Source organism: Dasypus novemcinctus, chromosome 10 (assembly GCF_030445035.2).
Source record: "Dasypus novemcinctus isolate mDasNov1 chromosome 10, mDasNov1.1.hap2, whole genome shotgun sequence".
NCBI classification, from domain to species: Eukaryota; Metazoa; Chordata; class Mammalia; order Cingulata; family Dasypodidae; genus Dasypus; species Dasypus novemcinctus.
This window is the reverse complement of record NC_080682.1, coordinates 14,998,727-15,026,674: the sequence shown is the minus strand read 5'-3', so window position 1 is coordinate 15,026,674 and position 27,948 is coordinate 14,998,727. Positions and strand designations below refer to the sequence as shown.

The following is a 27,948-nucleotide window of genomic DNA, read 5'->3' as shown; positions in this document are numbered from 1 at the left end:
CGTTTGAGCCCCTGTCTGAGAAAAACACCCAAAAGTCATTCTAAATTCTTGTTAAATACTGTCGTTATTAATTTCCTAGTTTTGTTATTTATGTTTAAAAAAAAAATTTTTTTTTTGAGTCATTGACTCACCTCCTAGCCTTTTTCAAAGCACATCTTCTAACGTGCATCTGTGGCCAGGCCAAAATTTTTCTTTGGGGCAGGAGTGGTTGGGGGCTTGAAGAAAAACGTTAACTACTGATTTCTCATTAGTAATCCTGGTCTCTTGGCAGCGGATGTGGATAAGAAATGCACCTGAAGCGGTAATATCGGAAAGCAAGCACTGGAGAAGCCATTTCTTCAGACTTCGTTAAGACTGCAAAAGTGTTGTCCGACCATGTGGCAAGCGTGGCCTTAGAGGCCTGCGGGACGTCCCATCCCCCACTCGTCACTACTTGGAGGCTCTGCGCAGGCTCAGTTAAAGATCTCATCGCTGCCGTTGGAGGCCTGCGCAGCCCTAGGAGCTTAAGGGCCATCTGGGTCCTGGGCTCTGGGCTTCCTCAGTGATGGCCTGTCGGCCCCATCTGGGGACTTGGTGCTGAGGGCGCCGCCAGCTGGGATCTGCCTCTGCAGCCAGCAAGGCCCAGGCGCTGGCTTGAGGACCCCGACGGGCGCAGGACGAGCGCGCCCAGGGCAGGGTGGCAGACCTGGGCCTGAGAGGGTGAAACGCTGTCATTGGGACCTTGATGAAGTAAAGAGCAGGGTAATGATGTCACTTTATCCACGGGATTTGTTAAACTTCCAGAGCATAGGGGGGCTTGAGACTGAATACTGGGCCCCACCCCATCTCTTCCCTCCCTCCTTCTGCAGCTCCCATCGGCCTCCCCACTCATCCATCCACATGCCCTGTCCCAACCTAAGACGGACCCTAGATATACAGAAATGAATTGCTTGACTCCTGGAAGCTCACGCTGAGTCGGGAGCCAGACCTGAAAATAAAAAGTTCAAATACACCATGCACAGATTGTTAGAGTAACAAGGAGATAACGACTCCTGAGTCAGAGGAAGCTTCCCAAAGCCTATTGCTGGAGTTCTGAGGGCTGAAAGCAGGAGAGTGGTGGTCTGAGGCCAGGAGGGTGGGCAGGCAGAGAGAAGTAGCTCATGAAGGACCTTACGTGCCCCCCAAAGAATGTGAACTGTATTATGAAGGCAGTGAGGGGTGGCATCCCTGCTAAAGATGCTAAAGATGTGGAGGTGGTTCCAGACATGAGCTCCTGAGGCTGTTTCAGAATTTCTATGTAAGGCAAGTTGTGGAGGTGGGGGTCAGGATAAGGGCTAAGAGACTTGTCCTGCACTGCTTTTGGATTAGTGATCTGATCACTAGAAAAAAATAAATGATTTTTATTTTTAATTTTTTTTTACAAAAATGGGATACTTAGCTGGATTGTAGACAAATACAAAAGTTTTTTAGAAAAATAAATCCAACTATCAGTTATTCCAGCAATATATTGTAGCATTTATTAGTTTCTTCCTTCCCTCAATCAAGCTGAGGCTCTTAAACATATTCCCTTGTTTTCTGATTAGTATTTTTATAAATACTTTATCTGGGGTGGTTTTGGTGGGGGTCTTATGGAGATTGCAATACTGAATATTCCACTCCCAGTGTAACTTCATGGTGCTTCCACTATTAGCTGTGAATATGACATGAATTTCTCTATACACTTATAAGGGCTCACTATTTTTATTTTCCTGTTACCTGAAAACTGACAAGTAATAGCAATCAGTAAAATGGCTTTCCTCATTACTCTATATGAATTCTGTAATTCCATGGCTTTTAATGGACTTTCTCTGGTATTTCTCAAAGAAGGTGTTTGAATGCCTAAAGCTTACTATTTATTCTTCAGTTACTAACATTGTTTCTCTTTTGCTATTGCTAGCTCTGGTCTTCTAACCTAGTTTTTTAATGTCTCTATATATTATAGCATTAAGAGCCATTCAGAAAATGACTTTAAGAAACATAAAAGATTCATTAAAATAATCAAGGCATGGATTTTTAGGGTGAAAAGAATGAGAGGTCATTTAGTCAAATCCTCTCCTTTCTGAGAATACCAAGTCTCAAAAGAGTTTTCTGATCAGGTAGCCAAGTCACATGATTGATTTACTCGTGCCATAGTAAACAATGTAGAATAATATAATTTCAGATCCATAAGAAGGTACAGTCACACAAAGGGGTGCAATTATTAGTCAGGTTTTCATTTTAATTGAAATAAGATTATTTGAATACCAGTGATAAATGCAGGAATAATTGGTAAGGAGAAGGCCAGGAAAAGCCTTGAGGAATAAGGAAGCAAATTTAAGTTGAGTGATAGAAGAAAAAGTTCTTTGATATAGAAAAAACTAATTAGATAGTAGGTATGGATTAGAAAAAATTCAAAGCCCATATATTTGGTAAGTTTAAATGTAAGAATTTGGAAATGCTAATACGGCATTTTGTATTGCACTGAACTGATTATGAATTGCAAATGAATTGTTAAATGTTTAACTCAAAATTCTCTAATACTCTCCTCTAGGTATATTTCATACGCTGTCTTCTAGACACTGTTTACTATTCAGAGAAAATATCTGTAACATACCAATATTTTTCAGTTGTAGAAAGAGGCTTTTCAGTTATCAAAGTTGTTATTCAGGAGAGGTGAATACAAGTTAATGTCTCTAAGAATTAAGGCATGGAGAGAAGAAAGCTATTGCTTCTGAGCTTGGGAAGGTAATGCCAACAATAAGACTCAAACTTACTGTTTTCTGAGCACATCATGTATGTGCTTTGTATTGTTTTGTAGAAGTTGGCTAATAACGATATCACCAAAAGTTAGAGACAGAATCATCTAGAGGAAATGCCAATAGTATGGCTCCAAATGAAAATTCAAAACTCTCTACAGCAGATGGTCTTGTTTTAGGGGTAAGTGAGACTTCTCTTTGACTAAATATAAATAGGAGTATTCCTGGATCTAGAGAAGGGCATATTTGGTTAAATAAACAGGATAAAATTTATTTTTTTTAATGTTGACTGTCTTCTATAATTTTTAATGTCCCTTCATAAACAAAAATGTGCTTGGCTAAAAGTGTACTAACTAAACCAACACACACAAGGCAACAGAGAAATCCAAATATAGAATCAAAATGAGAGTTGTTTTATTATAAACTAAATCTATAACTGATGTCTTAATTACTGTACTGAAGCCTATGTACAAGATGTTTATAAATTTGTCCCTTCTTTTAAGTTAAAAAACGTGGTGACAGTTTATCTTGTTCTCTTAACAAACATCAGGCCTCATAAGGAACATGCTCTTTCATCTGGAAGGGGAGAGAACTGGTCTGCTTGATTTGAACTGTGCGATGTGGACCCATTATCTGGGCCTTCTGCCTGACTGTTCAGGAATGGGTCTTAAATTTGGGGGATCACAAGCCCCTTTCAGCATAGGATGAAAGCTCTGAATCTTCTCCCTAGAATAGTGTACATATTTAGAAGCCTCTGCACCCAATTTAGGGTAGTTTATGGTCTCCTCAAATCTATCCATTGACTTTAGATTAAGAACTTTTTTTTAAATAAGAAAGCCCATCTTGTGGTTCTCTTGTAGAGTTCTTTATAAGTTTTGGTTAACTTAGATATTTCATATTTTTATATGAGTCTGCCAATCAAAAAAAGAGTTCACTATTTTTGAAGTCCAGTCGCTCCTTTTAATAGGTGGGGAAGTCACGTGGAATTAATGTTCTTTGTAGAGATGTGCTTATATAAGAGGTACTGGGTGCCTGCTTAATGCCTGGCACCATATTAGAAGCTGATGAAACAACAATAAGAAAATCAAGGTTAAGAAGGTCATGGATTTTGCCATCTAGTATGGGGACTGACCCTCTGAAAATAATGCCATTCTTCCAAATTTGATGCCAAGGGAAGCTTAAATTCTCTATCTATAAAGTGCCCAAGAATGTTACCAAAAAAAAAGAGTAAAAATAGCATTTAGTATAGGAAACATCAGCTTACATAAATTCAGAAACAAATTCACTGGGCCATATTTACTACAACTATAAATAACTTCCTACAAATTAAAGGTGAGTTATAATTTTTCCTTATCCTAATCCTATCCAATGGGAAGACCTTGTGAAAGCAAGTCCACCTTGGATGTCCTTTGTAGATCTGTTTTGGGCTGTACCTCACTTTACCCTAACCCAAGCATGCTTCTGGAAAAGTCCTTTATAAGATTCAAAAGTTATTCATGTTTAATAAATTACAAAAGTGTTAATCTGTTGGTTACATTGCTTCCTGCACTCAAGTAGATCGGTTACCATATTTTCTCTCAAGTGCCCTCAATATTCTTCTCTCATGCCATTACTTACTTGATGGCAGAGAATACACAGTAGTAGCATCAGATTGTCAACTTTCTTATGGCAGAATTGGCCAGAGAAACTATTCTTGAACAGTAGGTTGATATACATATGGCTGATTCCTGTTTCGCAAACTTTAGTCCTTCCTGGATAGAGCCTTCCTGGGTAGGGCTAACCAGTCCAGAAAATTCATGGTTAATTGTTATTTTACTTTTTTTTTTGCAAAGGTGTTAAATGTTGCTTATCTTTAACACTTATCAGAATAGTATTATAAATTACATGGTTTCAGCACTAATAGCATTCTCTTCTCACAGGTTATCCAGATTATGATTGGCCTCTTTCATGTTCTTATGTGGTATTTCCTATTGGTTTTATATATGGGACAAACTAAAGGAGTCTTTGGGGCATATGAACCTGTAACTTACAAAGCAGGATGTGCTTTATGGGGAGCTGTTGTGAGTAGAATACATTTGTATTGATTCAATCATTCAGTAAATAATATTCATGTCAAATAGTGGAAGGAATGAAACAGGGTCTAAACAAAGTTTTCAGGTGAATTATATAACAAAATCATATGTTCCTGACAGCTGTTAACAATGGCTAGACTCAGTTAAGAGAAATATTTAATACACACAAAATTGGAATCTACTCATGGACCACATTATTTACATCTGGATATATAATTATAATCAGTGGCATCATCTTATTAGGAAGGATAACTTTAGAGGTAAAAATCAAATGAGTTCAGAGAACATGCACACAAAACATGCAAACTTCATCCCTGATTCTGGACTGCTTAGGCCATCTGTGGCATATTCCATAACTTGAATTTTGCCCACTGTCCCCTGTATTTGTAACTAGTGGCCCAGCTATCTACCTTTCAGTTCATTGCTGCATGATGGAAATTTGTCCTGGCCCCTTCTACTAACACTGAAAATGAGGGAAATTTCTTTATATTATTCTATTTTTACTATCATAAAAATAATGAACTTAGAAGAGGGAGTTGATAAAAATACATTTTAAATTGGCAAGCATTTTCAATGACTATTTATAAATATATGCTTTTATATTCAGTTTATCATTTCAGGATTCTTCATAATACGAGTAACAAGGCACCCAACTCAATGTATGGTAAGTTGAATTGTGTGCAGTATCTCTAGAAATCACTTGTCATAAAGGTAAACATTGGGTTTTCATGAAAACCATGTGAATATCTAAACAATAAAGGAATTTACCCTACCTGTAAAATAAATCAAGGTATTAAGTAAAAACCCAAGGACACAAATGTAATGTAGTTAGAACTATGATTGTTGTGTATAAAAATTTCTCAGTTTAAGTAAAGGTTATTTGTTATGTTTTGTGTTCTTTTGACATTGTATTTGCTTTTCTTTTAGAAAAAATTTTACCGGGACCTTTTGTATTTTATATAGACATAATACCTTTTGAAAAACCCACTTTTGAACTATCCAGTTTGGGAACAGGATTGCATCTTGTGACAAAATAGGGGGATCTTTCCAGAAAAAGACCCTTCTATGGTACAGATATGGGAAAGAAAGAAATTTGAGTTTTAGAACTAAGAGACATCATAGAAATTAATTAGTCTAATCTAATAATTTACAGCAAAACCTGATGTCCAGATATATTGTTGGATTTCCCTAGATCATGAAAATCTGCAACTAAACCTCTTTGACTTCCATTTGGTTTTATTTCCACAAGCAGGGATTTTCCATCTTTTTTTGCTGTAGAATGCTTCTGTTAAAATCATATCTTGTAGATTTTCTTCTAAATGCCTCAGAATACTGTAAAATACAATATTTTTTAGCCCAAATGGAAGATTGATGTTTATTGATCTGTTGTATTTTTCATTTTTAATATACCTTTTTTTTATTTTTTAAAGCAACAGATTATATAAATGTTACACAAAAAATATAGAGGATTCCCATATACCCCACTCCCTAGCCCTTGACATTTTCCCACATCAACAACATCCTTCATTAGTGTGGTACATTTACCACAATTGATGAACACATCTTGGAAGTATTGCCACTAAGGGTGAATTATAGTTTACATTGTAGTTTACACTCTGTCCTACACATTTTTACAAGTTATTAGAACATATACAGTGGCCTGTATCTGTCATTACAAAGTCATTCAAAATAATTCCCAAGTCCCAAAAATGCCCCAAATTACCCTGATTTTTCCTTTTCCCTCCCCTCAGAACCTCCAGGGGCCACTGCCTCCACATCCATGACAAAAATTCTTCTTTTGCTAGTATCACAAGTCTACAGTAGAACAACTGTAAGTCTACTTTAGTCCATCATCCATTCCATAATTCTGAGGATTCTGTGATGGTGATGCCCACTCCATGTCTAATTGAAAGGGGGCTGATCCCATGGGGCAGATGGATGGGACATTCTTGCTTGCAGTTTCAGACTCTCTCTGATCTTTGAGCTGGTCACTGTCAATCATCATCTTCTTGTTATTTGCCCAGGGTGAATCCAATGAACTGGAGAGTAGGTGTTGCAAGTCTGTTGAGATTCAGGGCCCAACTGGCACTGAACAGCCTAAAACATCTATCAACTCTGAAACTAACTATAGATTCAAATAGAGGGGCAGAAGAGCCATGTGTAGGGAAAACACAACTGAGTCCAACTCTGTCACACTAGGGAGCATAAATTCCTAAGTAGGGTCCTCTGGCAAGGCACCAAACTCCTGAGCTGTCTGCCCTGCCTATAATGTCTGGATGTCTTCAGAGTCCTCAGGAGACCTGCTATTTGAAGTAGTATTTACTTTGGCAGTCAATGAGTTACTGCTGAGATGTGCATAAGCGTGACCTCTGAAATGACCTCCTGACTCACTTTGAAGTCTCTTAGCCATATAAATTCCTTTGTCTTTACCCTTTCCACCTTTTTGTCAAGGTCTTTTTCCAGTTGCATTGCTAGTTGGTGCTTGGTAGTAATCCCTCAGAACCAGGGAGGTTCATCCCCTGGAGCCATATCCCATGCTGGGGGAAAGGTAATGTATTTGTGTGCTGAGTTTGGCTTAGAGAGAGGCCACATTTAAGCAACAAGGAGGCTCTCAGGAGGTAATGCTTAGGTACCCTATAATACTAGGCTAAGGTTCAATTTTAAAAGTAAAGACTCCTAAGTGCAGTCGTCACAATCAAGGGCCCATCAGTGGTCCATCTTCCTTCACTAGTCACTGCCCCTATACTCAGGGGATTCTTGCTGTCCCATTAGAGAATGTGACAGAGCTCTCCAGGATGGGAATTCATTATTTCTTTCATTATTGTGTGAATCTCCACCCACTATGACAATGCCCCATGAACACTTGAACACACTTATAGGTATGCCTCAGCTGAACCTCCTCCCATGCATCCCCCATCTCTGACACCCTGCACCAATGATCCTCCCTTGCTACAGTTGTAACCCTTCTGTGATCCAAAACTTCTTCAAAATTGAAGCCAACAAAATAACCAAATATAATAGGAAAATGATATAATAATGATAGTTTAAAAATAAATAGAATACAAAAATTTTTTAAAGTTTGAAATAACAATAAAATAAAATATTTAAAATTAAAAATTTTTTTTGATATTATGTCTTTCATTACTGTAAGACCTGTTGTCTTGTATATACAGTGGCATTTGCTTCCATCTATTTGCCCATGTCTTTTTTTTTTTTCATTTTGTCTTCAAAGAAGCTTTAGGTTACAGAAAAATCACATATAGAATATAGGTTATTCCTGTATACCCAATATCCTCTCCCTTTTCCCTTTCCCCAATTAATAATATTTTACATGTGGGATAGTGCATTTGTTACAACTGATGTACAAATATTGAAGCATCGCTACTAACCATGATCAATGATTTACATTGTGGTTTATGTTTAGGACCGTACACTTTTATAGATTTTGATGAAGCTTGACATGGTCTGTATCTATCCTTGCAAGATCATGTAGAACAATTCCATCACCCTAAAAATGTCCTGTGTTACAACTATTCTATTCCTCCCTCTCTCTCCCCTCTGGACCCATGGAAACTGTAAGATTAACTCATTGAAGTACCAGATGCATAATTACTTGCAACAACATTGAGTGCTTGACATACTGGCCTGTCCTCCCCTATTAGGCACTGCTTATGCTCTCAAAAGACTCCTGCCCTCCTATTTGAAGTCATAGCTGGACTCCGTAGAATGGGAGTCCAACACCTTCCTGCTCTTTATGTGAATCTCCACCCCCTGATACAACATACTATGACAAAATAAACACTACACACTCCCTATAAGCCTGCCTTAGGTGCGCACTGTCCCACATGACCCCAAATCCAAAACCTTAAGCCAGGAGCCCTCCCCTGACATATTTGCCAAAGGAACATTCCTGATGTTGTAGTTTCAACCACATACCTGAAAATCCCCAGAGTTCATCCGATTTCTCTCCCAACCCTCCCCTCAGTTCCATGGACAGTCTAATCCACACTTCCCACCCTACCCCCCCTCACAGACTAGCACTGCCCAGCCCAGTAGCATCACTGCACCACTGGATGGACATAACAGTGATCTGATTGTATTTCAATTGTTGTCCATCCAACTGGGTTTTTTTGTGTAAACCAGAAATATATTTTACTCGAATGGCAAACATATTAGCACTTCTTAAACTTAAGAAACAAGATCAAAGTTTTAACTAGATGACTTTTTTTCCAGCAGTACAAACTATTTAACCAAAGTGTTTATTCTGAATATAATACATTTACCCTATGTCTTCTTTTCAGGTTACAAGTACTTTGGTTGTGAACATCATTTGCATAATTGCTTCAATTGTTGCATTAGTTCTAACAATAATGGAGTTATCTCACTTTAAATCTCTGTCATACAGGAATTATGGACAAGCGGTAAGTAACCAATTCTGTATGAACATCTTCATTTCAAAGTGATTCAATGGTTTTGAAGCCTGAGGAGGTAAATGAGGCTTAAATTGGTTCTTGGGAAATCTTTGATTTAGTGGTGAGCTCTTGATTGAAGAATTTAATTCAAAAATAATTCTTTTTTGTAAATATTAATTGGATGTTTGAATCTTTGACTTACCCAAATAAAATAAAGCAAGCAAAAAAATTTCAAGGCTTTAGCCAAATGTGTATATGGCATTTGGCATGGGTTCACTAATTCCCTCAAAAAATGAAAAGTATAACCTTGAACCATAAAACCACTCCAAAAGTCAATTAGAATTCTGCCTTTGACACATAAAGTTCGAGTTGTAAACACCTACTAATTGTCACTTTAACACAGAGATTTCATAAATTCTATCTTTGTGTCTCGCATGAATTTTAAGTCCACAGATGTTTACCATACATATACCTGTCTTCCATTTAACTGAATATCCACAGAAATAAGTGCATTTCTTTTTAAGATAGTAACAATCTCCAGTAAATGGGAGTATCTTTGCTGATAACACAATAGATTTACTTCAGTTGTGTTGGCTTTAAAATTCAAAACCACAGAATATTCATGCTACAAAAAACTTTAGCAATGCTTATAAAAGTCTTCCATTTAAAAGGAGGAATTATTGGAGTAGAGCTACTCTTTGTTATGGATCAACAAAACAAAACAGCAATTTCAGAACTGAGTAGAGGAGTCTTTGCAGGTGAAGAATAAACCTCCTGTGCTTCCCCTACACACTACCTCCCTATACCTGCAGTATATTATAAAGGGGAACATTAGTGGAAGGAATTCAGGATTTGAGACCGAAGCCAGAGGACAGTAGAAAATGATAGAAAATGCATTTAATACCTCAAAATACATTCTGTATATGAATAATGATGTATTTATTATATTAATTATGTACCAAATTTTTCCTGAAAATTATAAGAAAATTCTCTGGTTGCCCTGGAGATTCAGTCTAGAACTTTTCAATACTAATATAGAAGCAGAGAATAAATTGGAGGAATATTTCAAGATGTTTTACCTCACTGCTCTTATTCATGAGCTTGCTGTCATTAGTTTAAGATAAGATGGTAAAATTGCCAAGACTCACCTTTGCAATCAGTTTTATAAACGATTGAAGACTATTTATCTAATCTGAACTCAGTATTAATCACCAGTTTCACAATCTCCCAAACTCACAAGTTTTCACTTTATTTGCTGTAATAGTTACAAGAAATGAATTAGTATATTAGACCTACTTCCCTAATCCACCATCTTTTCGTAGTGGTACTATAGAATATATTCCTCCATTTACTAAGGCAACCAACATTTGACAAGATTTTTCATATGCCAACTTTTCTAACATAAAGTGACATGCCTAAATTCTTGAACTCATCAAATTATTATATCATTGTTCCCAGGTAGGTTTACCTACTCCCAAATTAATGCCTCTGAAATATGTTTCTTGTGTTGTAGAATGGTTAAGTTCAGATCAGACTGACTTTTATTCAAATACTGTCCCCAGTACTCACTCTCTTGGACAAATTTCTTAACTTTTTCTTCCTTAATTTCCTGATCTATAAAATGGAGAAAATGCTAATGTATGCCTCTTAGTTAACTGCTCTGTTCTCTCTCCCAAACTCCTCCCCTATTGCTTTCCTGGCAAGCTTGATTCTCCTCCTTAAATATGCTTCTGTCATCTGTGATTCAACAGATATTAAATGGAAATTACTTACCACCTCAAAAGTAATGTAAGGGTAAATTCCTTTCTTTCAGTCTCCTAGCACAAAACCTTGATATAATCCTTAACCCCTCTCTTTCCATTGTCTTTCAAATTACCAAGTACTGTTCATTCTTTATTTAATATGTCTTAATTAGAGCTCTCTTGGTTGTAACAGGAAATACAACCTGAATTTACTTAAGCAAAAAAGGGGATTTACTGACTCAAGCTGGATCCAGAGGATCAAATCATAAGTCAAAAACACAATCCCTATCTCTACTCTTTTCCTAAATGAGCCTTTCTGGGAGCCAACCTGCTACTTCTAGGGGAGAATTTGTCTGAGAATAACACCAACTTATACACATAAGGGAATGTAGGCAAAATGACTTTTTACCTTCTTGCCAGCTATGGGGTCACAAGTAGTTTACAGTTAATATATTATGATTGTGTTTCTGCCAAAAAAATTAAATCAAAAGTATTTATATTGGCCTTTCAAACCCTCTATAGTCTTTTCCTTTTTTACCTATCAATATCATGCATAAATGAACACTATACTTCAGTTAAACTTGTTCTTTCCTTATCTCAAAAATATATCATGTTCATTCTTGTGTTCAGTTTTTTGCTCACATTCTGAAACTGCCTAAATTGCTATGTTATATGTGTTTAGCTTTATGATTGGTTCTGTTTTATGTCAATTACCAAACTTTTAATTTATGCTATTAAATTATTTGGGAACATAATAGATTCCAGAGAAACAAGTAAATAAAAAATGTAAGGCTGTCTAGAATGCTGCATCCCTCCTTCACTGTTCTCAGTCCTGCCCTTATTACAAAGGTCCTATCTCTTTATGAAGGTCCTGGGTATGAATGGCATAGAGTGAAGCATGTTTTTATTCATTTTGACCTATTTGACCTTATCATAAATATCTTATACTGCCTTTCTGTCTTTTCTTCTGATTATGAACTCTGTTAGTAAAGCAGAAATTTTATGTTATTGAATTCTCACTATCTAGTTCCTCCCACTTAATAATTTCCTGCATATAAAAGATGTTAAATGAACCAAACAAAGAAGATAGAGGAAGAAAATAAATTGAAGGAGAGAAAATTATGACGTTTCTCCCCTTAGGGCTGAATGCAATTCTTGTCTTTCCACAACCATCACAAAGATCACATTTATTTTGAAGAGGTACACCAATATCATATAACTCACCAATCATTTATGATAATTGAGAATATCTTTCCAATTTCAACAGAAGGGATCTGTACCATTTATCTCATCCATCAATCAGAGTCACCTTTTGTCATCAAATGTAATGCTGTTCTCTGAAGTCTTTGGGAATTTACTCATCCTTCATATGATATTACAGCAATTTCTGTAAGATTTTTATCACCATATATGTAAATTTAAGTAGAATTTTAATCAGTAGTAGCTGTTTTAATAGATGAGGAGTGTTTGGTGATTTAAAAAAATCTTTTGATGCCATCTTATCATTAGAAACAGAAAGTCAAATATGAATGATTGAAAGATCAGATAGTGAGATATGCCAGGGACTCTGTGAGGAAAATAATGAGAATTAAGAGTTGTAAGAAGAAGTACAAAACTGATGAGTAATGAAGAGCAAAGGAAGCTGCAGATGATGAATTAATGAAAACTGGGAAACATGAAACAGAATGCAATGGAGTGGAAATGTCTAGGAAAATAAAATGGTGAAAGAGATTTATCTACCCTTCCTATTTACCATCTTTTCCTTGATTCATAAAAAGAGCTTCTTCAGTGAATATGCTTTCACTTATTAAATATGATAATGCAAGATTTCCCCCTATTTTTTGTTTCAGAAAGTTGGTAGGGAAGTTTCACGTATTTTAATGTTCTCCTATCCACTGGAATTTTCTATTGCATTTGTACATTCAATCTTCATCTGTAGTGGTAGGGTAAGTGTTCATCTACTCTGATGAAGTAAGAGATTTTCGTTTATACTAAGTATACTTTATGAGGATATGAAATATATTGATAGAATATGTTTAGAATGAATAAAAGTGGAATATGATAATATTACCCTTTTTTTATTTTTATTGTTTATAAAATTACTAAATACCTAAAAACTGTAAATTAAAAAGTTCAAAAAGTAAAGAATAAAAAGTAATTTTCCCTTTATATAATTTCTGTCCTTCCCACAAAAACAAAATATACACAAAAACAGAAACACAGTTTTGTTTATAACTAATTGTGTGATCATATTCATATTATTTTGTCATAATCATTTTTCTCAACTCTCATAAACCTCTTCCCATTACTTAACATGCCTAAACAATACTTTTTAATACATTCCTTGTTTTCCTTAATCCTTATTTTAACATTCCCTCATTACTGCTTATTTAGTCTGTTTCTAGTTTTTGAAAATTATAAAACATTATTCAGTGAACATTCCAATACATATATCTTTGCATATCTGACTTGTATTTCTGTAGGTAGTTAATGCCTAGAAATGCAATTGAAGGGTCTAGCTAATAGCATCCCCAAATGCTGTAACAATTCACAATACCAAGAGAAGGTTATGAGGATGCTTTTTTTCTCTCAAGTTGAAAATAAATTAGGTAGCTAACATTAATTCTTTCACAAATATCTATTGAGGGCCTACTATTTCTAGGCATGGCAATAAGTACTAAAAATGCAGAGCTGAACAGTGACAATGTCTCTACCCTCAAAAAGTTTGCATTCCATTGGGGGAGACAGAAAATAAACACATATATTTATAAATGTCAGGAAGTTAAAAATAGTATGGAGAAAAATAAAGCAGAGTTAGGAAATAAGCAAAGGTTATTTTACATAGGATAGTCAGGGAAGATCACTCTGAGTAGAACTTAAATGAAATGCAGGAGTAACAACAAGAATAAATAGGAAAAGAGTGTTTTAAGAATAAGGGGTATCACACCCAGGGGAAGAGAACAGTTTACAAATATAATCAATATCATTTTTTGGAATTCATAAATAATATCTAACTGCCACACCTGGGCATGGAACATTTTATGCTCTGCTGCAAATAAAATCAATCCCCTGTTGGTGTGAGGTTGCTGGTCCTCACAGTCTGACCCTTTCAGGTAAACTTCTGCCCAGTGATGCTGTAGGGAGGTGGGAATGGGAGCAGCCCCAGCTAAAATGCCACAGACATCCACCATTATTACTAAGGTTCAGTAGATTTTCATAAATGCTTTTCAATATGTTATCTGCCTTTTGACAATTTCCAGAGTTTTTAAGTGGTTGTTGATTATTTGGTCCAATATTATTTATTTTTAGGGATAAGATTTGTCATGTCCTCACTCAGCCATTATTCCTAAAATGTAAACATCTACCCCTAAATAAATACCTTCTATAAAAGCCAGCAGATTTCTGTTACTTTGCATCAGCACATCTTTGGCTGACTAAGACAACAGATGTGGTATTAAAAACAATACTGAGAATTGTGGGAAGATGGCATCAGACTAGGTAGGTGGGGCTTTGCCCTCTCACAAAGACAAAGGAAGGAGAAACACCAAAAGCTGTAGAAGGACCTGCTTTGGAGGTCAGCAGAGCAGGACAGTGCTCCACAACTCCCAGGAAGTTGAGGAACAGAGAGACAAAGAACCCAAAACAACAACCATGAGTTACCAAACCTCCACTGCAGCAGGGAAGGGCTCCTCTCCCCCACACATGAGGTAAAACGACTGGCTTACTGCAGCCGAAAGGGGAACAGACTTCTTCTTCTCTGTCAGCTGCTACAAGGGATAAGGGAGAGGAAGTGGGGGTCTTTTCTTCAGTGAATTCGGCCAGCAGAGCCCACTTTGAATCTTGGCTCTGGCCAGATCAAAATACAGGAAAGGGAGATTTCCTCCCAGTGGAAAGGTGTGCTGATGAGTGCCATATGCTGGCTGGTCTGGAAATTGCATGAACAAAAACTGCTTTTGGGTCTCTGTGTACTCTAACTTCTGGGAGAAAATCTGCACCTCATGAGTGAGTCCCTCCATGACTTTGATAACTTAAGCTAGGTAATTTAAAGAGTTATAATAAGTTCAACAAAATATAAAAAACAAAAAACAAAAAACAGCTGTGAAAAGAACAACAAGCAAGAGAGAAATTGGACATCAGAATAAATTCACCAACATATTCAGATGCCTAGATATTAGCAAAAAATGACAAGCCATAAAAGGAACCAGGAAGAGATGGCCCAGCCAAAGGAACAAATAAAGGAAGAGATATAGGATTTATTTTTTTTTAAAGATTTATTTATTTTATTTATCCCCCACCCCCTGCAGTTGTCTGTTCTCAGTGTCTATTTGCCATGTGTTCTTCTTTGTCTACTTCTGTTGTTGTCAGTGGCACGGGAATCTATTACTTTTTTGTTGTGTCATCTTGCTGTGTCAGCTCTCCGTGTGTGAGGCACCATTCCTGGGCAGGCTGCACTTTTTTCACGCTGGTGGCTTCTCCTTATGGGGCGCACTCCTTGCGCATGGGGCTCCCCTATGCGGGGGACACCCCTGCATGGCACAGCACTCCTTGTGCGCATCAGCACTGCGCATGGGCCAGCTCCACACAGATCAAGGAAGCCCTGGGCTTGAACTGCAGACCTCCCATGTGGTAGACGGACGCCCTAACTACTGGGCCAAGTCCACTTCCCAGAGATATAGGATTTAAAACAATAAATCATTGATAATCACACAACTCTCCGAAGCCAATTTAAAGAATTGAAGAAAAATGAATAAAGAGATAAAGGATATTATGACACTGGGTGTGCAAAAAGAACAATTTGGAGGTCTGCAAAGAAAAGTAATGTGCTTATAGGAATGAAAGATAATGAGATGAAAAATACATTAAAGGAACATAAGAGCAGATCTGAATGGCTCAAAGACAGAATGAGTGATTTTGAAGACAGAACATCTGAACAGGACAAGAGAAGAAAACAGATAAGAGAATGGAAAAAATGGAACAGGGTCTCAGGGAATTGAATGACAATGCAAAATGCACAAACATACACATTATCAGTGTCCCAGGAGAAAAGAACAGAAAATAGGCACAAAAAATATTTGAGGAAATAATGACTGAAAACTTCCCAACCCTTAAATATAGACATAAATATCAATATCCAAAAAGGACAACACATTCCAAGCAGAATAAATGCAAATAGACTACCCCAAGACACATACTATTCAGAATGACAAATTTCTGACATAAAGAGAGGATTCTGAAGGCAGCAAAAGAAAAGAAAAGCATCACATACCAGGGAACCTCAATAAGATTAGTGCCAACCTCTCATCAGAAACCATGGAGGAGAGAAGAAAATGGTCATATTTAAGGTACTAAAAAAGAAAAACTGCCAACAAGAATTCTGTCTGTGTCTAATCAACCCTTCAAAAATGAGGGGAGTTCAAAGTCTTCACAGACAAAAATTGATAGAATATGTTACCAAAGAATTACAAGAGATAATAAAAGGAGTGCTGCAGCCTGAAGGGAAAAAACAAGGGTGAGAGACTTGGAGAAGAATGTGGAAATGAAGGTTATTAGTAAGAAAAAATTAAAGGGTAAAAAGATAGACAACAGAAAGCCAAAGGACTAAATGGATGAAGTAATATCTTTACAGTAAAAACATTGAATTTGAATGGCTTGAATTTCCCAATCAAAAGACATAGACTGATAGAATGGATAAAAAAATATGAGCCATTTACATGTTGTCTATAAGAGACATACTCCAGGCGGCAGACTTGGCCCAGTGGTTAGGGCGTCCGTCTACCACATGGGAGGTCTGCAGTTCAAACCCCCAGCCTCCTTGACCTGTGCGGAGCTGGTCCATGCACAGTGCTGATGTACACAAGGAGTGCCGTGCCACATAGGGGTGTCCCCGCGTAGGGGATCCCCACGCGCAAGGAGTGCACCCCGTAAGGAGAGCCACCCAGTGGGAAAGAAAGTGCAGCCTGCCTAAGAATGGTACCGCCCACATGGATAAATGACACAACAAGATGATGCAGCAAAAAGAAACAGATTTCTGTGCTGCTGACAACAGCAGAAGCAGACAAAGAAGACACAGCAAATAGACGCAGAGAACAGACAACAGGGGTGGGGGGTGGGGGGAATGGGAGAGAAATAAATAAATAAATCTTAAAAAAAAAAAGGAAAAGAGACATACTCCAGACATAAGGGCACAACCATGTTAAAAGTGAGAGGTTGGAAAAAGATATTCCATGCAAATACCAACTAAAGGAGAGCTGGAGCAGTGATACTAATATTGGACAAAATAGATTTTAAGTGCAAAATTGTTATAAGGGATGAAGAAGGTCATTAAATAATAATAAAAGGGGCAATTAACCTAGAAGAAATAGCTATACTAAATATTTAGGTACATACCTGAGTTCCCCAAGACACATGAGGCACACACTAGCAAAACTTATAGGAGAAATAGATGTTTCTACAATAATATTTGGAGATTTCAATATACCACTCTCAGTACTGGATTGAACATCAGGAAAAGGGATAAATAAATAGCATGAATGATATGATAAATGAACTAGACCTAACAGACTTCTATAGAGCACTGCACCCCAAAACAGCAAGATATACTTTCTTTTCAAGTGCTTATGGATTCTTCTCCGTAAGAAGAAGACCGTATATTGGATCACAAAACAGGACTCAGTAAATTTAAAGATTGAAATTATACAAAACACCTTCTCTGATCATAAATGGAATGAAGCTGGAAATCAATAATGGATGGAAGAAGGGAAAATTCATAAATGTATGGAGATTAAACAACACACTCTTAAATAATCAGTGGGTCAAAGAAGAAATTGCAAGATAATTCAGCAAATATCTTGCGATGAATGAAAATGAGAACAACACATAACAAAACCTATGAGAGGCCGCACAGGCAGTGCTGAGAAGGAAATTTATAGCCCTCAATTCTTACATTAAAAAAAGAAGAAAGAGGTAAAATTGAAGATCTGACTGCACACCTGGAGGAACTAGAAAAAGAACAGCAAATTAATCCCAAACCAAGCTGAAGGAAATAAATAGTAAAAATTAGAGAAGAAATAAATGAAATCGAGAACAAAGAAACAGTAGAATCAATAAAAACACTACCAAATTCATTTTATGATGCCAACATCACCCTAATACCAAAACCAGATAAAGATACTACAAAAAAAATTAAAGACCATTATCTCTAATGAATACAAAAATCCTCAGCAAAATACTTGCAAACCGAGTCCAAAAGCACATTAAAAGAATTATACACAATGATCAAGTGGGTTTTTTTCAGATATGCAAGGGTGGTTCAACAGAAGAAAATCAATTAGTGTAATAAATCACATTGATAAATTAAAGAAGAAAAATTACATGATCCTCTCGATAATGCAGAAAAGGTTTGACAAAATACAGCACCCTTTCTTGATAAAAAACACTCCAAAAGATAGGAATACAAGGAAGCTTTGTCAATCTGGTAAAGTGCATATATGAAAAACCTACTGCTCGTATTGTACTCAATTAGTGAAAGACTGAAAGCTTTTCCACTGGGTTTGGGAACATAACAAGGATGTGCACTCTTACCATTGATACTCAATATTGTGCTAGAAGTTCTAGCCAGAGCAGTTAGGCTAGATAAAGAAATTGATAGCACCCAAATAGGAAAGGAAGAAGTAAAACTTTCACTATTCACTGGTGATATGATCCTTTATCTAGAAAATCCTGAATAGTTCACAACATAGCTACAAGAATTAATAGATGAGTTCAGCAAAGTGGTGGAATACATTAATACCCAGAAACTCAATAGCATTTCTATACACTACTGATGAGCAAATCAGAAAAAAAAAAGTTCCATTTATAAAAGTGACTATAAAAATCAAATACTTAGGAATAAACTTAAAGCAAGACATAAAGGACATGTATTCAGAAAACTACAAAACATTGCTAAAATAAACTGAAAAGTATGGCTTAAATAAATGGAAAGACATTATATGTTTATGGATTGGAACGCTATTGTTAAGATGTCAATTCCACCCAAATTGATTTCATATTCAATATAATATCAATAAAAATCCCAACAGCCTTTTTAGAAAAAACTGAAAAGCAAATAATCAAATTTATTTGGAAGGATGAGGGGCCCCAAATAGCCAAAGTGTCTTTAAAAAGAAGAATGAAGTTGGAGGACTCTCACTTCCTAACTTTACAGCATATTACTTCCTACAGTAGTAAAAAAAGTATGGTACTGGCATAAAGACAGATTGACTGACCAATAAAACCAAATCTAGAACTCAGAAATAGACTTTCACATCTACAGTCAAGTGATTTTTGACAAGGCTGTTAAGCCTACCCAGCTTGGTCAGAAATAGTCTATTCAAGAAATTGTGCTGGGAGAACTGGATAGCCATATCCAAAAGAAAGAAAGAAGACCCTATTTCACACCTTATACAAAAATTAACTTGAAATGGATCAAGGACTTAAATATAAAAACAACAAACATAAAACTCTTAGAAGAAAATGTAGGAAAACATTTCAAGATTTTGTGGTAGGTGGTAGTTTCTTAAACCTTACACCCAAAGCATGAGCAACAAAAGAAAAAATAGATATATGGGACTGCTTCAAAATTAAACACTTTTGCACCTCAACGGACTTTGTTAAAAGGATTAAAAGGCAATCAACTCAATGAGAGAAAATATTTGGTAATTACATATCTGATAAGGATTTAATATCCATGATATATAAAGAGACCATATAACTCAACAATAAAAAGACAAACTATCCAACTAAAAAATGGGCAAAAGACTTGAAAAGGCAATTGTCCAAGAAGAAATACAAATTGCAAAAAACCCCATGAAAAAATGTTCAGCATCACTAGTGATTAGGGAAATGCAAATCAAAACTATAATGAGATATCATTTTACACCTAGTAAAATGGTCATTGCTAAAAAGTTGGAAAATTATAAATGTTGGAGAGGATGTGCATGCTTATTCACCATTGCTGGGAATGTAGAATGGTAGAGCTACTGTGGAAGACTGTTTGGTTGTTCCTAAGGAAGTTGAATATAGACTTGTCATGAAAGCCAGCAATACCATTGCTAGGTATATACCCAGAGAAACTAGAAGCAGTGACACAAACAGATATCTGCACACCAATGCTCACAGTGGCATTATTTATCATACCCTAAACTTGGAAATAACCCAGGAGCATATGACAACATGGATGAACCTGGAGGACATTATGTTGAATGAAGCAAACTAGATACAAAAGGACAAATATTGTATGATTGTGCTATTATGAACTAAATATACTATGTAAATTCATGGAATTAATAAATAGAATATAGGCAACTAGAAAATAGCTTGAGGGTAGAGAATGGAAAGCTTATGGTTAATCTGTGAAGAATTGGTTGAAAAGTTGTTTGTAAATCATTGGAAATAAATGGAAATGGTGAGACCAAATCATGCTGTTTGTGACTAGCCCAGCTATTATATGGGTATGACAGTGGTGGAAATGGAAAGCCTACGGGTATGTGTATTAGTAGAAGGAAAATTTAAAAGTGTAACATGGGACTGTATTACACAGTGAAATCCCATGTAAAATATGAATATGGGTGATATTGCACATATTAAGACTGATTTTACAAAATATAAATACAAATATACTAGAGAAAAGGAAACAAAATAGCAGCTATGTATGGCAGGAGAAGTTTAGAGACATTGAGAGGTAATGAGATTTGGTGGTTTGGTTTTTATTATTTTCATTTTTAATATTACTGGAAAAATGAAAATGCTCTGAAAATGATTGGAGTGATGAATGTACATCTATGTGATTATACCAAGTGTTACTGATTGTACACTTTGGATGAATTTATGGCTTATTTATATGTATCAATAAAATTGGTTTGTTAAAAAAAAAAATTGTGATCTCAGTGGTAAACAGGAAAGACCAGCATCTTACATAGCCCGACTGTGATCACATGGCTAGTTGGGGCAAGGAATTGATCAAAAGACCAGCTAGAAATTTAACAGGGAGATCCAGAGAATAAAGCAGTCAAAGTGTGCCTTGATAATATCCTAACTGTCCATAGTGGTCCAGAACATTGTATACCTGTGCAGGAGAGGTCTCTCATGAGCCACTCATCTCTGGCAAAATGAGAGGCCTTGCCAACACAAAGTAAACTTTGGATCAACTTTTAAACTACCTAAATTTTTAGTGCATGTCTCAAGCTACACTAATCAATTTGCAAAGGATAGAAGTCTTATTCACTCAAGGTATTTAAGCATAACCTCTGACCAATCATTGGCTGGCCACTTATACTGTCAATATAAGTATAAGTGGAAACCTAGAAAGACAGGAAGACAGGCTTAAAAATGAAAAAAGAAGAATAAAAAAGGAACATGTGAGTATATATAAATAAAAGGGAAACAGATTCCACACAATTAGTAGAACCAAGTCACTAAAACAACAACAACAACAACAACAAAAAAAACAATAACAACCACTCCAAGGAGCCAGGTAGCAATCAAAATCCCAAGTTGCTACAATATATTTTCTGAAATTTCCAGATTGAACAACAAAATATTATGGCATATGTAAAGAAACAGGAAATAATGATTCAGTCACTTGAAAAATACAGTCAATAGATTAAAAATACAGTGGGTATTTGGGTCAGTGCAAGAAAAATGTTGGACTTAGCGAAAACAGACTTTGAAGAACTAAAGGAAACCATGGTTAGATGGTTAAATGGTATATTTAACCATGGTTAAATAAAGGAAAGGATGACACTGACTTACCAAATGAGAATAGCAATAGAGAAAGACATTTTAAGAATGGACTAAATGAAAATTTAGTTGAAAAGTACAGGACCTAAGATTTTAAAAAACCACTAAAAGGGCTCAATAACAGACAAAGTCAGCAAGTGAGAACTGGAATGAGAGCGATCATCCAGTCTGAAGATCAGAAAGAAAAAAAAATGAATACAGCCTCAGAGAGTTTTGGGATACCATAAAGTATATCAACATATACATTACGGACCTGAGGCATCCTCTATGAAATATAATGTGTCATGTTATCATGAAGTTTTGTCTGGTGGGTGGACACCACACAATAACTAACAGAATATTGAAATCCCATCCTGGGGAGTCTTGCTACATTCTCTAATAGAGTGGCAAGAATACCTAGAGTACATGGGCAGTACCTAGCAAAGGAGGACAGACCAATATGTCAGGTCTTTGATATTGATGCTTGTGTTTATGAACCTTGTTCTTGTGAAATTGAAACTTAGCCTAGTATTATATATTGCCTAAGAGTTACCTCCTGAAATCCTCCTCGTTGCTCTAATGTGGCCTCTCTATGCCAAACTCAGCATACAAACTTACTACCTTCAGCCCAGTGTGAGAACTCACTCCCAGGGATGAGCTTCCTTGGAATTGAGGGAATATTACCAACCGCCATCTAGTGAAGCATTTGGGAAAAGACCTTGGGAAATATTAAAGACAAATAAGTTTTTATGTCTAAGAAGTTTCAAAGTGAATAGGGAGCTCATTCTGGTGGTTACTCTTATGCATGTCTTAGAAGGATTTCACTGACTGCCAGAGTAAATGGTGCCTCAAGAGTACATCTCTTCTATTGGACTTACCACACTCAGCTAAGATGGAGTTGAAGAAGGACAACCACCACACCATGGAGCCTAGAGTGATTACAACTGAAAATGGGAGGATTGCATCCAGCATCCATGTGGAATCTGAGCCTCCTCTTGACATAGAGGTGCAATGGACACAACCAATCCAATGTCCACATAGAAGAGGTGGCATTGGATTGGGAAAAGTGGACATGGTGGACGATGGGTATGGGGAAAGGCAGGAAGAGATGAGAGGTGGAGGCGTCTTTGGGACATGGAGCTGCCCTGGATGGTGCTTCAGAGGTAATCACCGGACATTGTAAATCCTCACAGGGCCCACTGGATGGAATGGAGGAGAGTATGGGCCATGATGTGAACCATTGTCTATGAGGTGCAGAGGTGCCCAAAGATGTACTTACCAAATCCAATGGATGTGTCATGATGATGGGAACGAGTGTTGTTGGGGGGGGGAGAGGGGGGGTGGGGGGTGGGGTTGAATGGGACCTCACATATATATTTTTAATGTAATATTACAAAGTCAATAAAAAAAAAAAAAAAAAAAAGAGTGCATCTCTTGAGGGCTCCAGAGACATCTGGACCCTATAGGCAAGAAAGTTCACCCTTTCAGTGGGCCTTACCTTGGAATATATGATAACCTATCCCCTCAATGTATCATCATGCTTATATATCTTTTAATTATATCTATAATAAGCACTATACCCATTAAATATGTGTCCCAGAGACTTAAATCTTCTGGTTGTTCAGAATGATGATGGACAACATCCATCTCCAGAACCAAAGAGTATCTGCAACCTCAAGCAAGACAGTTCCACTCATCTGCCCCATGGGATCTAAGCCCTCTCTCAGTTGGAAGCAGAGTGGGCATCACCATCCCAAAACCCATAAGATTGAGGAATGAACAAACATAAGGAGGCAATGCAACTATGGACTAAAGTAAAATTATTATTCTAGTAATGGAAGAACTTGTAAAATTGATATAAAAGCAGTGGTCACCAGAGCTTCTGAAGGGAGGAAGAGAGAAGAACTATAACATGGGGCATTTTGGGGACACTGGAATTGTTCTGCATGACATTGCAATGACGGACACAGTCCATCATACATTTTGTTGAAACCTATAAAATCGTGCAGTGCGAAGTGTAAACCATAATGTAAATTATAGACCATGATTAGTAGCAGTACTTCAATATGTGTTCATCAATTATAAGAAGTGTGTCACACTAATAAAAGATGTTGTTAATGGGGATAAGTGTGGGAGGGGGAGGGCGTGAGGTACATGAGATTCCCCTATTTTTGATGTAACATTTATGAAATCTAAAGCTTCTTTAAAAAAAATAATAAAGCAACTAATAAAGCACTGTGTAGACTATAATCCATTTATATAAAAATCATTGTTATATAATTTTAAAAAGTCAGTAGGGATATACAATAAAATACTAACAGAGTTATCATGAGGTGAAAAAAAAGAATATACATTGTGGCAATTCCAGAAACAGAAAAGGTCAAGAAAATAGCAGAAGAAAAATTGAGAAGGTATTGTCAAAATCCTCCCAAATTTCATAAAAAATATTAATCTAGACATCGACAAATATCAACAACTTCCTAGTAGAATAAAACAGAGATCCACACCTAGATACATCAGAGTCAAACTGATGAAATAAGAGAACATTTTTGAAGAAAGAGAAAAATGACTCCTCATGTACAAGGGAACCACAGTAACGTTAGCAGCTGTCATCTCATCAGAATCAATTGAGGCCAGAAGGTAGTAAGATGGAGTATTAAAGGGTACAGAGTTGGGGAAAATCTGTCAAGCGAGAAATTCTGTATCTGTGATGGTATAAAGCTACACATACCCCAGAAGAACATGTTCTTAAATTTAATCCACTACTGTGGGAATGAACTCATTTTAACTAGGACCTTTTCATCAGGTTACTTCACTTACGGTGTGGTCCAGCCCAATCAGAATGAGTCTTAATCCTATTACTGTAGTCCTCTATAAGTGGAATGAAATTCAGACAGAGGGTGAAAGCCACAGGAAGTGAGAAGCTGAAGCAAAACCCAGAAGAGAACAGGGATTCCAGGAGAAGCCATATGTGCACTGTCTTGTGACATGCTGAGGGCCAAGAATCACCAGTCTTCAGCCCCAGAATGCCACAGTATCTGGGGAGAAAACATCACCTTGATGATGCCTTGATTTGGGCTTTCTTTTTGCTTGAAAACTGTAAACAAATAAATTCCAATTGTTTAACCCAACCCATTTCAAGATATTTGCTTAAGCATCCTAGGAAACTAAAATAGACTTTGGTACCGGATGTGTTATTAAAACTGTCTTGAAAAATAAAGTTGAAAAAAGACATTCACAGATGAACAAGGGCAAAGAATGTGGGTAACAGAACTGTCTTACAAGAAACTAAAGGAAGTTTTCTTATATTAAAAAGTGACATCAGATGGAACCAAAATACATACAAAAAAATTAAAGTGCATCAGTAAAGGTAATTGTGTAGGTAATTAAAAATACAGCATAAATATATCATTTGTGTTTCCTTTTCAGTGGACTTCAAAGACAGCTTAAGAAATGCAAAGACATAAATTGCATTGGTCTCACCCAGATAATCCAGGATAACCTCTTTATTTTAAGGTTATCAACCTAATTCCATCTGCTAAAACTACTCAACAATGCTTTAAAGCACAAAAGCAGGTGTAGCAGTTTGATATTGCTTGTGAATTCCAAAAATAGATATTGGATTATGTTTGTAAACTGGACTGTCTGAGGTTTCACTTCTATTTCATTAAATTATGATTAGGGCTTTGATTGGACCATGTCAGTAGAGTATTGACTGCCCCTTGGTGGGTGAGGACTCACAGATAAAAGACATGGTAAAGGACAGAGTTGGGAATTTTGAGCTAGAGCCCAGGAAGTAAACACACAAGAAGAGAAATGGCTCCTTAGATATGGCAGAAGTCCCAGGAAGAGAGAGATAGCCATTCAACTGATAGTCTACAGTTGGTCTTGTGGAGAGAGCACAGCAGCTGCGACTAGAGAGAAACAGAACCAGGAAGAGAGGAATCCACCAAGCCTGAACTCTTGGCAGAAGTCAGCAGGCATCTTGCCCCAACATGTGGCAATAGACTTTGGTGAGGGAAGTAACTTAATGCTTTATGGCCTGGTAACTATAAGCTTCCACTCCAAATAAATACCCTTCATTAAAGCCAACTGATTTCTGGTATTTTGCAATAGCACCCCATTGGCTGACTAATACAGATAATACATAAATAAATGGGCATGATTTTGTTACAATAAAACTTTATTTATAAAGATAGGAAGCAGGTTAACCCCACATGCCATATTTGCCAAATCCCTGCTCCATAGATACATATTTTCTCCTCTTAAATATTTAAAAGATTAGGTTACGTAAGTCAATAATTACAACACTATTTTTGGTGTTTAACGTATATAGCTTTAATATATATGATATTAGCACAAAGGAAGAGAGAGTTGAGCTATGTTATAAGAAAGTTCTTGTAATTTTACTGGAAATAAATTAGTATTTAACTGAAGTAGGCTGTGATAAGTTAAGATGAATATTACAATCGCTAGAGCAATACCTAAGGAAAAAAAAACAGTAAAAAATAAAAAGGAATTAAAATGTTCAATAGAAAGTATCTCTTTAATAAAAGGAAATAAGGAGGAACACAAAAGACATGAGACATACAGAAAACGAATAGAAAAATGCTAGACATGAATCCAACTATTTCAATAATAATATTAAAACTCCAAGGAGACATGATATGCACCTAGAAAAATGGCTAAATTTCAAAAAAACTAACAAGTGTTGTTAAAGACTATAGATAAATCAATGACACACTCCTGGCTAGTAAAAGTATGAATTATTGCAGCCACTTTGAAAACCTTTTGGATGTTTTCTACTAAAGTTGAGGATGTGCATACCTTATGATCAGTAATTTTAGTCCTTGGTATATGCACAACAGAAATGTTTGCACATATGTATCAAGATGTACTTCCAGAAATAGATCAGTATTATTCATAAAATCCCCAAAGTAGAAACAACCCAAGTGGGTTAACAGTGAATAAATTGAGGTATATTCATTCTATTAATAGAATTCCACATGAAGTTTGAAATAAACTATGACTAAACAACAGATTATTTCACTAATATAATGTTAAGTATAAACAGGCAGACTCAAAGCATATTTATGATAGCATTCATATGAAGTTTGAAACCAGGGAAAACTAAAGCTAAGCTAGAGTTACTTATGAATGCATGCTTAATTGGTAAAACTGGAAAGAAAAGTAAGGATTGATTACCTAAAAGTTAAAAATAGTGGTTACCTTTGGAGGGAAGGAAGAAGTAATCATTGGAAGATGTCTTGGGAGAGAAGGGTTTGGAATGGTGGCATCTATTCATGTTCATGAAAACCATGATTATTTTTTTACAAAATTCTATAATAATGCCCAAAGTTAAAAGTGATTCATTAGGAATTAGGAGAGTAGGTAGAGGTGGAGATGCAAAAGAAGAAAGAACAATGGCATTTTAACTTTTTACTCTATGAACAATATTGCTTGCATCTTAAAAACAAATATATATCTCTATTACTTTTATGGATTTAAGTAAATGATATGAATTGTAAGAGATGAATATTTTTTCCAGGGCCAAAGTACTGAAGAAAATCTATCAGAAGAAGCTGAAAGCAGTTTTTAAAACCTTGAAATCTGAGATTTTTCCTGGTGCTGATATCTGATACGGGCCCTAATGATATCTCTCTATAACAAAGCTGCTACAAAGCCCATAGATTTTGCAGATAAGAAAATACAAAACAAGTCGGATTTTTCTCCTCAGTATCCAAGAAATTTCTCTGCACATATTTTTCTAGGATCCAATGGAGGAGCTTCTTCCTATTTAAAGATGAGATGATAACAAGAAGAATTTGTTAACTAGTTATACTGAGTAAACTGTCAACTCTCTGTAATGAAGCTTTTGTAACAGACCACAAATAAAGATTTGTGTCTTTAGAGTACACACTATAAATATCTGGAATGTGATTTTGTAAAATTCTTAGAACACTTTGAAAAATCAATGTTCCTACAAGTGACTAGCACATTTTACACCTGAACTAGCTTCTACTGCGCAAACTATGAATCAAAAGGCCTCCAGTGTATATTCTCTTCAATGTTGATCTTTGTCTTCTCCTCTCATTAAATTTCCTTCCTGCCCAGAAAGTCTCTGCTGTCTTTTTTTACCCTTTAGTTCCCCTTGCATCTTACTTCTTATCATTGCTTAGATCATCTGCTCAATTGCTTTTCAAAGCAGACTGCC

The 27,948-nt window shown here is 36.3% G+C and overlaps 1 protein-coding gene and 1 long non-coding RNA gene across 4 annotated transcripts in view; one reads left to right on the top strand and one right to left on the bottom strand.

Annotated features, from left to right (window-relative positions):
- Positions 1–27,948, bottom strand: part of LOC139439796 (uncharacterized) — a 62,347-nt gene that overhangs the window by 29,029 nt on the left and 5,370 nt on the right. The window lies entirely within an intron of this gene.
- LOC101421980 (membrane-spanning 4-domains subfamily A member 13-like) lies at positions 514–27,851 on the top strand. Of its 3 annotated transcripts, XM_058305381.1 has the most exons (7): positions 653–741; positions 2,816–2,934; positions 4,673–4,813; positions 5,433–5,489; positions 9,127–9,246; positions 12,830–12,925; positions 27,283–27,851. In XM_058305381.1, the coding sequence occupies exons 2-7, from the start codon at positions 2,881–2,883 to the stop codon at positions 27,331–27,333; spliced, it is 519 nt and encodes a 172-aa protein (XP_058161364.1). In that variant the 5' UTR covers positions 653–741; positions 2,816–2,880; the 3' UTR covers positions 27,334–27,851. The 3 variants fall into 3 exon arrangements, with proteins under 3 accessions (XP_058161366.1, XP_058161364.1, XP_058161365.1); XM_058305383.2 differs by lacking the exon at positions 2,816–2,934 and having other exon boundaries at positions 514–741; XM_058305382.1 differs by lacking the exon at positions 4,673–4,813.

Bases quoted from the DNA above. Each gene is read 5' to 3' on its own strand.
- LOC101421980 (XM_058305381.1), top strand. From the start codon at position 2,881: ATGGCTCCAAATGAAAATTCAAAACTCTCTACAGCAGATGGTCTTGTT. The intron at 2,935-4,672 runs GTAAGTGAGACT...CTCTTCTCACAG, and splicing joins CAGATGGTCTTGTTTTAGGG to GTTATCCAGATTATGATTGG. The intron at 4,814-5,432 runs GTGAGTAGAATA...TTTTATATTCAG, and splicing joins GTGCTTTATGGGGAGCTGTT to TTTATCATTTCAGGATTCTT.